Consider the following 14,579-nt stretch of genomic DNA (forward strand, 5'->3'; position numbering starts at 1 on the left):
GGGAGGTCTGGGACTGGGCAGGGGGGGTTGAGGGCTGGGTGGAGGTCTGGCGTTTAGGGCTGGGGATGGGGGGGGGGGGGGGGGGGGGAAGGCCAGGGCCGGTGCTGAATGGATCAACACACAGTGGCTTGTTGTGTTTGTTTACCCTTTCGCCCCAGCTGCCTGGGCCCCAGAGATGGCCGAGCATCAGTCATTGACCCGGGAGAGGAGGGGGGCACACGTGGTCTCAATGCATATGCACACACTGTAAAACACACACACACACACATCACACACACACAAGCACACGGACGTGCGGAAACACACACACAGACGAGCAAGAACAGAGGCTGTGGTATGTTGATTTATTTTTTTATTTACATTTTACAAGGTAGCGTTCATCTCATGTCATTCAAACCTCAGTTCATTTTTTTAAATAATTAATACAACAATTTACAATAAGCTTCACCAAACATTGCATCGGTTACCACAGAAGTATCACTGTGCATCCCATTCAATCACAAAACTTCTACAAAATATTTGTAACTTTGCAGCATTCAGGACCCAGGATTGGCTCAAGACTTAGGTTTCCCGTCTGACTCTGTAGCCTGGACGTTGTGGTTCTTCCACTCCCTTAATGTATGGAGGGTCCAAGGGTTACTTTGGTACAGTGGAGGACAAGGTCAGGATGTTCTGGGCCTGTTTCAGCGAGGGCATGTCAATCATGCTGCCACGGAAGGTGAAGGCTCCCTGGGGGAGAGAGAGAGGGAGAGACAAAGGAAGAGAGAGGGAGAGAGAAAGGAAGAGAGGGAGAGAGTGAGAGAGAGAGAGGAAGTGAAGGAGAGGCAGAGAATTTAGTATGGTCAATTAGAAAAGTAATCAAAGCTTGCTCAAAGTATTTTCAACTGTTTTATTTCATCCAGAATTGCTCAATAACTCACAAATACATTAACACCAAAGAAGAAACTTTACATTGGTTCTACACAATGAGGTTCCACATATCCCACGGTCAGGCATAAAAAAGTTGCAACTGTCACATTTCAAAGACGACAGGGTCAACCCTGATTTCTGCTCACAACCCTAGAATTATAATTACAAATGTACACTCTCCCTCCCGCCCTCCGCCTGTGTGGCGGGGGGCGGGGTGAGGGTACCTGTCCCCCAGGCGATGTTTAGCGCACCGGAGCGGCCCTGGCAGGGGGACAGGTGTGGGCAGATTGCACATGACATCAGCACAGAACCAACAGCGCTCCGCACATAAAGATCCATCCAGATCCATCCATGCAATAAATTAGGAGCAATAATATCCTACATTTAATGGACCTGTCTGCCCCTCCCTCAAACTCACCCCCCCCCCACCCCTTATCTGATATGCTGTCTCCCACTGAGGTGTGTATTTTGTGTGCGTATGTGTGTGTGTGTGTGTAGTCTCTGGAAGGGGCAGAGGTGTGTAGTGTGTGTATGTGTGTCCACTCTGAAATAACATAGGTGTGTATGTGTGTGTGTGTGCGCGCGCGCGCGCGCGCGCGCGTGCGTGTGTGCGTGTGTGTGTGTGTGTGTGTGTGTGTGTGTGTGTGTGTGTGTGTGTGTGTGTGTGTGTGTGTGTGTGTGTGTGTGTGTGTGTGTGTGTGTGTGTGTGTGTGAATGTCCTCTCTGGAGGGTCAGAGGTGTGTAAAGTGTGTGTGTTTGTGCGTGTGTTCCCTCTCTGTGCTATAGAGACACACAAAAGATCTGTCCCGTGTGGAGGGCCGTAGCCTATGTCACCAGGACATGGCGTCTGTCAACACCACCGCACACTGGCACACGCAAACAAACACACAAACACACACACAAATACACATGCACAAACACACACACACACATATCGCGTGGCACCATCTCATATGAATAAAATACAGAGTGAATCGTTTTTTAACTCAGAGGTTTTTTTTTCTGTTGATATCACATAAACGGTAGTGACTTATGGGACAAAATAAAAACAATACAATGACACCTATTGTACATGTCAAAGTGTAGAGCAAATGTGTGTGTGAAGGGGTGGAATGGGGGAGTGGGCAGCGTGTGCGTGGCTAAGGAGAACCTGTGCGGTACCTTTCCCTCCAGCTGGTGTTGCCCGAAGGCTTCCACGAGCGCTGTCGCCCATTGGACCCTCTCCTGGCTCGGGGAGAACTCCTCCTGAACAGCCTGGATCTGACCGGGGTGGATCACCTGCTTACCTGTACATAAACACACAGCGACCCCCAGCCCCCTTAGACACACACACACACACACACAAACACACATAGACCCTCTTAAAAGGCACTGGAACTATGCAATAGTGTGAACAAAAGCACCAGCTGGAGTGCTTTTAGTTTAGCCAATCAATAGTGTCCCCAATGGATGGAATAAAGTACTCCATCAAATTTTACAAACAGTGTACTCTATAAACATATATAAAGCATACTAAAACATATGAAGGTTTGTGTTGAAATGGCACACACAGACACAGACACAGACACACTGGTCTATGCGTCTTTCCATCGCTAACACAACGTTGTCTTCCACAGAGTTGTCCCCCCTGGTCCAGACTGAGAGGGAGGGGGGGAGGGCATGGGGAGGGGGGGGGGGGGGGGGGCAAGGCAGCTTCATCTGGGGACACCAACCCCCCCCCCCCCCCCCCCCCCCTGCTCCACCCACCCACAATCTGGGCGAACGCCACCGCCGTAATCCCTCGTGTACATTGGGAGGATCAAACTTGTAGCGTTGAAGTTGAGGATATGAAGTGTCTGGCGGGAGGGACGGGGGGGGCTCCGGGGGGGGCGGGCCGCGATGTCATCACTTCAGGGCTAAGCTCTGTCCAGCCGGCCCCACCCCCCTCCTCCCCCCATTCAACCGGGCCTGGCGCCAGTGGGCTTTTTAACCCCGGGAGACAGAAATAAAAGGACAAAAAGAGAGGATGGGTAGTGTGAGGAAGAGGAGGAGAAGAATGAGGCGAAGAGACCACCTATGTGCATATTGTGCATGTGTGTGTGCGGTATTGTGTGTGTGTGTGTGTGTCTGTGTGTATGTGTGTAGGTAGAAAGGTGTGCAGAGGGAAAAACATAACTGTTTTCCTCCTCCTACGGCAATTAAATGTTTCTACACTTTGATTTTGGGGTATGTGCATGCAAGTGTCCCCGTGTGGGCGTGTGTGTGTGTGTGTGTACTTGTGTGTGTGTGTGTGTGTGTCGACAGGAGAGTGACAGAGTAAGGAAAGCGTGCACGGTGACAGGGTGACTCAGGTGCCCTCGGTTACAACTCATTGGTTCCCCCAAAACGCATCCGTCATGCCCCCCAGCCAATCGCGGGCTGCCATGTGTTGCTGCCGTCTCATTGGAGGATTGCTATTTAGCAAAGTGCTCTCAGGCGGATGATGGGCAGGGCCCCTGGGACGGCAGGGAAATCTGCTCTCCAAAAGCAGAGAAATGTGTACCGTGACTCTGGGAAGCCGCCCTCTCCGCTTCCACTCGCAAGCAAAAGGCGGACAGTTCCGATTGGTGGTCAAACCCCCGGCACTGGCGGCTGACAGGTAAAACCTAAAATCCCCTGACATACTTTGACACTTCAAAGGCACAGGCAGGTCTCAGGGCAGGCGGCAGCGTGGTCGTTTGCTGAAATAAATCAAGAATGGTAAAAAAAAAAAAGAAAAGGGAAAGAAAAAGGAGAGGTATTTGTTACAGGGTTTACGGCTGGGTTTCCCGGATCGATTGTTACAGTGTTGTTTATATTTCTTTCATCCGCAGGGGCCTTTGAATGAGGGTGTGTGTGTGTCTGTGTGGTGTGTGTGTGTGTGTGTGTGTGTGTGTGTGTGTGTGTGGGGGGGGTGTTGCTGTTAATGGCTGCCGTGCGTTGCTTAGGCAGTGCAGTGTCAAGGTCAATTCATTTTGAGGTGAAGGCTTTCTGTGGGGCCGTATTATTTCTTAAGTACACTCTTGCTAGTAATAACACTAACTAAGATTATAGAGAGAGGGGGAGAGACAGAGAGAGAGCGAATAAAGAGAGAGAGAGAGAGAGAGCGAGAGAGAGAGCGATAGAGCGAGGGGAGAGAGAGAGAGAGGCCAAGCCAGTAAGCCATTAATCCACAGACCTTTGAGTGGTTTCTGTTCCATATCAGTCAAACCTCTAATTTCACAAACGCACCGATTGTCTCCCTCTCGCTGCCGCGGTCAAGCCTTGCTAGACCGCTGTGATGACAGGTGCTCCTTTCACCTGTCTGCGCTCGCAAAGGCAGCCTTATTGTTACAAAAATCCTGAATAGCACAGAATGATCCTGAATAGTCACAGAATATTGTATTGTATAGCCTCTGTTTTTTTATATGCATCCACATTTGACAGAATGTGACATAGAATAGGAGGTTATTCTCAGAATATGGTGAAAACCGTATGGACTTGTCTTTTGGCCCGTCTGAGGAACATAGCGTCCGTACGGGAGAGACGAAAGAGGGAGCATTTGCCACTCAAGAGTGTGTGAAAGCTAACATTTGAGCCCTTCCAAAGAGTCACGTCGCTCCGTCAGTGTAATAGTAGATATCTCAGACACATGATTGACCGTACACGGACAAACAAAGTGTGAAATAATTGAAAATGTCTTGAATTATTTTCCGGGGGCGGACTGAAAAGTGTAGGTTTGATGGCGCCGATATGGCACGGAGGGGCATCAGAGCGTTCGGGAGGCAGGCCAGGTCACATGCGAGCGTTGTTGCCATGCAAGACGCGCCGTTACACACTGATCTCACAACCAGAAGGGGAGGAAAGAGCCCTCACAAAACAAACGCTATTCACTCTACACATGCTCTATGTGTGGAGTGTGTGTGTGTGTTTGTGTGTGTGTGTGTGTGTGCGTGCGTGTGTGTGCGTAAGTGTGTTTGTGTGTGCGTGTGCGTAAGTGTGTGTGTGCGTGTACTTCAACACCTACAGGTCGAGCAAGGATACGGCGTGCACAGAACACTTTCTGCAGTGACAACAGTTTTAAGTGTGACTGGTGACGTCGGTACGTGCGTTTATACGTTGTTATGTCAAGTCTGACAGACAGGGGATGGGGGGTGGTGGGGATCGGTACTGGGTTGCGCACATGGAATTACCCTCTTCGCGAATAAAACAGATAAAGCAGAGCCTCTTCTTCCTCTCCTTTAGTTTCTCCGTCCTCTCTCCGGAGCGAAGCCCCACTAATGGCCATAATGTAACAACTGACCTATTAAATGAAGTCCTGCTGCTTCCCCGACATGGAACAAAAACAAGGCCCGGAATGGCAAAAAAACGACTAGTACCGATTTATACACGAGAAACAAGAAACACTTTAATAGACGGATAACACCTCGACGGGCAGAGACTAGGAGTTGTGTCCGAGGTGTGTTCTGGCCGTGTGACTTGCAGCCGTTTGCTGATTTGAGTTTCTGGTTTAGAAGCAAATTGCTCTCTGATTGATGAAAATGCCAGCGTAATGATAACGACTGCCTTGGAACTGCTGCCATATTTCTGGAATATCCACTTTGGAATAGAAATTCCAGTCTCCTGCCGTCTGTTCGTCTGTGAGGCACAGACAGACACACACTCACATGTATGCACACACACACACACACACACACACACACACACACACACACACACACAGACAAACATTCTGAAAGCGTTGCCTGGCTACAGACACACACTGAGATCTGTTAAACTAAAAGCTAACATTTTATGCTAGCTTCACAATGACACAAACCCACACCCACATATACACACACAATGCCTTTTCAAATTAAAACCATTTAGCAGTTCATTCATGTTGTGCAGAATAGGAAAATGTCGGAATCAGCGGCTAGCATTTCACTTTACATAGCCGCGTGATTCCACCTCTCTCTGTGCAGCAGAAGCCGACACTCTGAGCAAACTGATAAATATACACTACTATAATGCAGACAATAAAACCTTGCAGTGAAAATTCACAAAAAAGTCAAGTGACAATGTTCTTTGTTTGTTTCATCTTTTCAGTAGTAAATATGCAAATAAACCAGCAGATCCTCAGTGATCAAAATCATCTAAATAGGCAGACCTATGATGAGCCCTGGACCTAGAGAGTGTGTGTGTGTGTGTGCGCGTGCGTGCGTGCGTTAGTGCGTATGTGTGCTTGTGTGTGTGCATGGGTGCTTGTATATGCGTGCATGTGTATGTGTATGCACGCGTGCGCTTACGTGTGTATACGTGTGTGCATGCGTGGGGGTGGGGTCACCTGTGAAGCCCATGAGAGCCCCCTCGCGGGCCTGCCGCCTCAGGCCCTCAGTGTCCTTGTAGTCGATGTACACCAGGTCGATGGCCTGCAGGCCGAACGCCTTGCTGGTCGCCACCACCTTCTGCCGCGCGTACAGCAGCTCCCGGGCGTCTTTGGTCCGAGTGGCGCCTGCCGGGGGACAAGCCCACACTTTGATTAGCATCGCCCGGCCATTGATTATCGATCGGGAGATGAACCACTGGATCGATCGGGCCCGTTTGTCAGGATGAGCCACTTGAAACGGGCTACGGATAAATCCAATGAAGCTGTTGATATTTACGATTTAAGTCATATTAAATCCTAAATATTAAGAATATGTGAGCAATTCGTTTTTAAGTAATGGTCAATTCTCCCTGGTAATGTTGGGTGTTTATTGTGTTTTTTTTCTGCGGGTGTCTCAAGAGATATCACCGTGCACTGATCTACATACGCGGTCCGGGGAGAAGACTGATTACCTTGTCCATAATCAATCGTGTGTTCTAATCGTGTGTTAGTGCGTGCGCTAAGCAGCCGTCTCTGGGGAAGTCATTATGCGATCGAGGCGTCGCTGACTGTGCTTAATGTTGCAATCAAAGCGAGCCAAAAATCCTGCGCTGGCTAACTTTAAGATGACTGGTTTGCGCTAATGCGCGTTATTATGTTGATAATTCCAACACTGGTAAGGCTGATTATGATCCCTCAGATGCAATGACTTTATCGACGGCTAAAGAGAATATCTATGGTGGCTTTCATCAGTTGTTATAAATTCATGTCGAAAGATTTTGTTTAAATATTCAGACTAGTCGACCTCTCGTTCATACCGCCCACCAGGAAAATGACTCAATAGTCAGTGTAGAACAGGATAGATTTTTTTTGTACAGAGAGGTAAAATCTCTCATCATCAAAACACCAAAAGCCTTGAACAGGAAAATATCAAACTATTTCCCAGCTCATTTGCTTTAGTCGTTTTTTTTATTGAAATCACCACATTACCTCAAAGAGGCCGTCTCTCTCTTCCTGATGTGTAAACACATTATAGTGTACCGGCTACAGGGTTTGACTCTCAGTCAAAGGGTTCTGCGTTCGATAACCCCAGTCTACCTGCTTGGCCTAGTTGCGCAACATACATTGCCCATACCTTCACCTTAATGCCCTGAACCTTTTTTCAGGGCCGAACACTCTGTAAAATTGCGTCTCCTTAATGGTGAATCGTGATCATAGTGAAGGGCGTTTGTGGGGAGTGTGTACCTATACTGGCGCAGAAGTCATCAGAACCAAAGACCACCCCATCGTGATGAAGACCAGCATTGTGGGCCAGCCGATGAACCTCCTCACACACCTCCTGTTTACACACACACACACACACACGCACACGCACAAGCGTGCACAAACACACACAAACCCGTCAGGTTAGACATTGTAAAAAGGAAACGTACATCTGTGAGTTGTTGGTGTATCTTATGTATGTATGTACTTATGGATGTATGGCAGAGATACATAAACACATGCCTAAATGCAAACCCTCTGCATGTCCAAAGTGAAGGCAACGCTTTAGTTTGACATTTTTCGTTGGTCTACTCTGCAGACAATCGATTGGGAGTGCTGAGAGGGGTGGTTCTATCCAGAGAGCCAAATGATAGGTATGCCACAACGTTGGCAAGCCAAGAGAAAGCCAAAACACGGCTGGAAATGTGATGTTGCGCTTTGAACAACAAAAGAACAATAGGCCGGTGTCCAAATCAACCACTCGCTGGGACAGGCTTTATTTCACTGGAGCTCGCATCCTATGGTTCTGTCTGGGGCGAAGTGCTCTCACACACACACACACACACACAAAGACACACACAAAAAATGAAAAGAATAAAGAAAAAGACAAATAAAACGATCTAGGACCACGTGTCTTGCCCAAAATCAGACCAACCCCGGCCCTCTTCCCCCTGCGTGGCTGAAGGTCACTCTGTTACCAGACTCTCATGTCGGCCAAAATGTGATTAAAACCCTGTCCCATATGATACTGAACCTTGGTCTAATTAAAACATGTCACAGAGAGAGAGAGAGAGTGAGAGAGAGAGAGAGAGAGAGAGAGAGAGAGTGAGAGAGTGAGAGAGCGAGAGAGAGAGAGAGAGAGAGAGAGAGAGAGAGAGAGAGAGAGAAGAAAGAAAGAAAGAAAGAAAGAAAGAAAGAAAGAAAGAAAGAAAGAAAGAAAGAAAGAAAGAAAGAAAGAAAGAAAGAGGCATGGGCATAAAAGAGAGAAGGAGAGAAAGGGAGGGAGGGAGGGAGGGAGGGAGGGAGTGGGAGGCATGGGCAGAAAAGCTAGAGAGAAAGAGGTGGAGGGAGGGAGTGGGAGATATGGGCTGAAGAGAGAGAGAGAGAGTCTTTCAAACATTTTGAAAGACTGTCACAATACATTCGATCCCTCTCATCTTGTGCTCTGGACGCACGCGGCGCCTCACACGCCAATGCCGCCTCTTTCTTCCAAAGGGAACGGGACACAAACAAACAACCAGGAGAATGTGCTGAGCGAGGCAGTTTGCGTTGAGGGGGGGGGGGGGGCGGGGGCGGGGGTTGCGTTTTATCTTTTTACCTTAAAGTAGAGCAGACCCACGGCGGTCTCCACGAAGGTGACCAGGCGAATCGGCTCCGTCAGCGGCCGTCCTTTCAAGTGGCTCCGGAACCTGTCGACAAACTGAAAATGCGACGGCAATCGCCGTGGCGACAGAGGTGTTGTTATCACGGAGCCACCGATACAAAGACAATTTATTTTAAAGAATTGAATGCAAGAAGTGGAAACCCTTCAAGCGTAATTAGCGAGAATATGTATTGTTTTTAACTGTGTACACACACCTTGAGTTTATTAAGGAGAGCTTTCTATACGGTTAAACTGTCAAATCGTTACAGGGGCATGACGTTGTGTGGGGGGGGGCGCTCGCAGGTGTTTTTCAAAGTGTGAGCTTTGCGTGATTAAAGCCGTTTCTATAGACTCTGTAGCCGCCAAAATAGCGGAAATATTGTACACAACAAAGGTGGAACACCAAGGAGGAACCGATATCCTGTACCTCACTGATGACATGTGGGATCCCTGGCTGAGCACAGCCATTTATGTGTTGCCAACTAATATGAATGCAAAACAAACACACACAGGAAACACAGACTGAGATATCAAACTGTGTGTGTCAAAGCAAATTGTCAGGTGGGTAAAAGGAGACATTTTCTCCTAAGAAAACTCCTTTTTTTCTCTTTCTCTCTCTCTCTGCACATAAATCTTGACACCTCTATTACTGGTTTCGTCCGTTTTTTAGTCTTTTGCCAGAAAGCAATCGGGAGCGTTTCTTCTCTGGGTTTCGGAGCATAACGAGAGCGGCTGTGGGAGGGACGCGATCTGAGCGAGGAGAGGAATAATTTCTCCTTCAACGCCAGGGGTTCCCCTAACGCCACCCCCCACCCCGTCTGAAACCGATGTGCCACCTTCTCTCCTGAGGTACAGAGAAGCTACAGTTTCCCCAGAGATACACCACGGAACACACACTGGGTATACAGACACAAACCCACACACATACACAATGACACACACACAGACACACCTTGGGTATAGAGACACATACCCACACGCATACAAAATGACACACACACACACACACACACACATTGGGTATACAAACACAAACCCAGACGCTTACCCAATGACACACAAACACACACACACACACACAAACACTGGGTATGAAGACACAAACCCACACGCATACACAATGACAAACGCACACACTGGGCATACAAACACAAACCCAGATGCTTACCCAATGATACACGTGCACACAGATAAACACACAAGTATGAATACAAACACAAACCCAGACGCATACCCACTGACACACGCACACACACGCAAGTATGTATACAAACAAACACAAACCCAGACGCATACCCACTGACACACAAACACACACATACACACACACACACTCAAAGCGACTCAAAGACACACATAAAACACACTCAAAGACTCCCCTGTCTCCACCCCCACCCAGATACTCACACACACATAAACATACACACCGACACGCAAACCGTAAAAGAAAAGAGCAGAGGAAACGCGTTTTGGAATGTTTTTCCGAGCGCGATTCCACTCCTACATTATTCTATTTTTCGCAGCCCCCCCCCTCCCCCACGGTGTCAGGGAGCAGGGAAGAGATGGGAGCAACAATCAGAGTGTGATATGACACTTTGCCGAGGCGTTTATGCCGCGCGGGTCCTGCTAATAGTGCGGGCTCACCTAAGAAGGGCTTTAGAACCGAGTTTAGGCCTTTGAAGACCAAAGAGCTGCGATTCTTTTCCAGCAGACCGCTTCACAGCCAGCCCTGGACTGCCAGTGGGGGAGCCAAAATTCCAAAATCCATCATCTGGAAACACACAAAAGCCCCCCTCGCTCAGATATTTCCTTTCAAAGACCGGTTCCCCGAAAAAAAGCAAAAAGGGAGGGGAAATAGAAAAAGAAGAGAGAGTGAAGAAAAAGAAGGGGCAGGGGTTCTCAGCTTCCGAGCACAAAATGTCTAAATCCATGTTCCCTCTTTTTCTTCTTCTCCTTTTTCTTGTTCTCTCTTTCACTGGTCAAGAAGAAAAAACAGGTATAGAGAAGCTCAGGTAAGGCGCCCCCGATCTTTGGGGGGTTTTCTTTTTTTGTTTCAAGGCCCGACCAGAGTAGCCCCCCAAACGCCCGCACTCACGCCACACTTGTTCTCCGCTCAAAGGGCCCGGCCACGCCATTGAGGGATTTAGAGAAAAAAAAAAAAGAGAGAATCGGGCCAATTTTAATCATCTCCCCATTCAATCTCAGTTGGATAAATCATATCTGAGAGATTTGCATAAACACAAACCATCAAAGACTTTTCATCTTCAAAGAGGTTTTCAAGACCCAATAGGCTTTGTACTGTAATCATCTGAGGTCACAACCCCACAGGAGCAGGGCTGCTATGGCAACATAGAAACCAACGCTGGGGGGGTTTAGCATAATAACCCCCCTGCCCAACACCCTAAAAAAGAAAAAAAAATAACAGGTGAAAAGGGGGAGGAGAAGCGAGAGAGAGAGGGCCCGAGCAACGAGGGGGTGGGTGAGGGAGGGGGAGAAAACCATGATTTTTTGCCGGTCAAGTCCGTCAAGGGGACGGCGTCCATTTGGCGACGACATTCTCCCTCGATCGTACACAGCGCGTGTTAGCGCAGCACGCCACTCTCCAGGAACCCTCGCGCAGAACAACAAATCCATCAGCGGCCCTGCCTTGAATGTGGGCTGAAGAAAATGAAAGAGAAGACGATAGAAACGAATGACAGCTCTCCCGTGCTAGCGGCGCTGGCTGTGGGGCCCCGGCGACACCTCTGATTACATGTTTACGTGCTCCCGGCGTACCCTGCGCTTCAGCCCGTAATGGGCTTGAAGGGCCCGATTCACGCCGCAAGAAAAGGTGTGGCGGGCGCTCGCTCCTTCTTCCGTCGTGTTCCAGAGAAGAGGCGGCCATTAGCCGTCAACAGCTCTCCTTCTTGAGGAGAGCCCCCCCCTTTCAATGGCAGTGCTCACTATTAGCCACAACACAAAAAATAACCCACCGCATCAGTGGCCATTAGAGAAGGCCAGGCTGTAGAGACACAAGACCGGCAAGGAACGTACTTCCTGATCACAAGAAGAGGGGAGGGGGGGAGGAGGGGGGGGAGACAAGAGCTGTAGAAAGAAGGGCTATAGTTGTAGCGGGACAAGTTTCAATTAATTTTCTTCAAAAGGGGGGGGTTTGGGGGGGGAGGGGTGCAGATTAAATGTTTCCGGCCTGCTGAAGTGTTCATTTCACAGAGGGAAGCTCCCGAAAGAGATGAGGGAGGGGGGGGAGGGGGAAGAGGGCGGGAGGGAGGGAGGGGAGGGGGGGGGGGGAACAAGAGGAGGGGGAGGAGGGGGAGGAGTAGGAGGAGGAGGAGTAGGAGGAGGTGAACAGGAGAGGAGCACCGGGCGCCCATTCTTCTGGTCCCGGTGCACAACCAAATAGTGTGGCGAGCGAAGAATGTGCACGGCTCCGAATTTGTGTGAGAATTGTGGGCGGACAAAGGGAGGGAGTTACGCCTGTTATAGCCCAATAAGGCCTGTCAGTCACACCAGGGCCGGGGGGACGGGGCCCCGGCGAAGCCAAAGACCGCCACACAAAGGGGAACAAGTAAGTCCATCTTTTAGCAACAAATCACTCTGGAGGTTCCAGTGCTAATATCAATAAAAAGAGGAGGAAAATAAACAAGAGGTGGGATTTACTGCCCCTGCCGCCGACGTCTGTCCGTGAGGAGAGAGGGGACGCGGCGAGCTTACGACGTGAAGGCAGCGTCGGACCCACGAATAAACAAACTAACAAGAGAAAGGGACACAAAGAGGACGCCATCGACATGTGATCCCAAACACAAAAACACACACACATATATACATATACATATATATATATATATATATATATATATATATATACAAAACATATATTAATTATATATATGATTCATACCTAACTCATTGGTTTACATACTTAGCTTACATTTTATTAAATGTTGTCTTTAAAACTTTCATACATTTGTTCCTTCTCACACACACACACACACACACGCACACACACACACACACACACACACACACACACAGACACACACACACACACACAGACACTCTGCAGGTCTATGACTGCAAAATAATAACATGTTGTTCCACAGCATTTACCAGTTGTCCAAACTAGCTTGATGTGGGCCAAAACACGAGACTGTGAACCCTCCTCTCGTTGACTTCTTCCAAGGCCTTTATTTCCCCGCAAAACCCAGCTCACAAGACGTGTTTTGTGCACCGAGAAAGGGAACGAAGGAATAAAGGCTGAGTGAAAGGGAGAGAATCTGTGAACACCTGTCAGCAATTATAGTGGGAAGAAAAGAAAGAAAGCAGGAAATAGACGTGTTCTAATTAAAACCACTAGTTAAACACTTCCTGCTTCTGGTCCCAAGACCCTGTATGCCCTGTTTGTGTCTACGCACTAGAGTGTGGGGTGTGTGTGTGTAAAAGAGTGAAAGAGAGAGAGACCAAGAGGGAGAGACAGAGAAAGAGAGAGACAGAGAGAGAGAGAGAGATTGAGGCAGAGAGAGAGAGAAATGGGGGGTGGGATTTGGTTTAAGAAAATTCTGTTTGTTTGTGTGTATGCATGCACATAACAGAGGGCATAGGGCAGCCTGACTGGATGCCGGCCCCTCCACCCTCCCCTTTCTTAGTCTCCTCTTAAAACCTCTTCTTCACCCCCCCCACCCCCAAGAGCTTCCGTTTGCTGTGATCTTGGGAATTTAAGGCCGTCAGACAGACGTTAAACACAGAAATGTAAACACAACCACATAAAGAAACATTCTCGTCTTCCTAATACGAGGATCCGAGGGAGAAGGGGAGAGCGTGAGAAAACAAAAGAGAGGGAGAGAGAGCCACAGATGAATATCAAAAGAATTAGAGAGAGAGAGAGAGAGAGAGAGAGAGAGAGAGAGAGAGAGAGAGAGAGAGAGAGAGAGGAGAAAGTGGGACTTCACTAGTTGGGTGGAGCGTCCCATATGGAGCCGATCAAAGCCTGGGCATGCGTTAATGATGTCACTGTCTCCTGAAGGCCCACCTTTATAGAGAGCCAGGGGGACGGTCAGAAACACTGGGAACCTTTTCATTTAGGTTGTCAGGCACCTGGTGGACTGCACTAACTCTAGGTCATGTTTGGATTATACAGTGTTGAGAAATGTAACAAAGTGTCATCCATTTTCTGTACAGTAAATACACATGATTTCCAGTGAGTACAGATGCATGCCATTTTGGTTTGGGTTTCTACCAAAGATGCCTACAGGTAGGCTACACACACCCCTGATGAGCAACACACCCCTGTCGCGCATCAAAGGCAACTTCCAGAATAAGAACTTTGGAAACCAAAGAAAATATGCATGTACAAATATTATTCCTGTAAACAGGCCTTAGCCCTGGGATCCTCGCCGTGGTCCGTATCCATCAAGTTTAATGTTGCTTATTGTTGACATTTGAGAAACAGAGGTCACTTTGAATGACTGCGCCGATGTTTGGACAAACGGCGGGCGTTCTGCCAACGCATTGAACAAAAGTCAGTGACAATGTCTGTCGAACACAGCAACGCAGCGCTCTCGGCCTGTGAGACGCCAGCGATACGATCCAGGCATCTACTGGTCCCGAGGTCAACGCTGGTAGAGACGCTGTTGGGAAATGTCAGGCTACAGCGACCCATCAACCGTCCGGCGGCTCATGTGCACGAGTGCCATCTGCCCCTTGGACCCGGGCCAAGAGAAACAG

At 48.7% G+C, this 14,579-nt stretch overlaps 1 protein-coding gene across 1 annotated transcript in view; it reads right to left on the minus strand.

The window, feature by feature from the left end:
* Positions 1–352: 352 nt before the first annotated feature.
* The window catches only part of clybl (citrate lyase beta like), a gene marked incomplete at its 5' end in the record, with an annotated part of 53,199 nt that continues 38,972 nt past the window's right edge, over positions 353–14,579 (minus strand). The window contains 5 exons of the mRNA XM_079731430.1: positions 353–729; positions 2,071–2,195; positions 6,212–6,379; positions 7,478–7,571; positions 8,814–8,915. Of these exons, the coding sequence (XP_079587556.1) occupies positions 637–729; positions 2,071–2,195; positions 6,212–6,379; positions 7,478–7,571; positions 8,814–8,915 (582 nt within the window). The 3' untranslated portion in view covers positions 353–636. The remainder of the gene's footprint in view (positions 730–2,070; positions 2,196–6,211; positions 6,380–7,477; positions 7,572–8,813; positions 8,916–14,579) is intronic.

The sequence above is a fragment of the Pollachius pollachius genome (assembly GCF_949987615.1).
Source record: "Pollachius pollachius genome assembly, chromosome: 3".
Taxonomy (NCBI): Eukaryota; Metazoa; Chordata; class Actinopteri; order Gadiformes; family Gadidae; genus Pollachius; species Pollachius pollachius.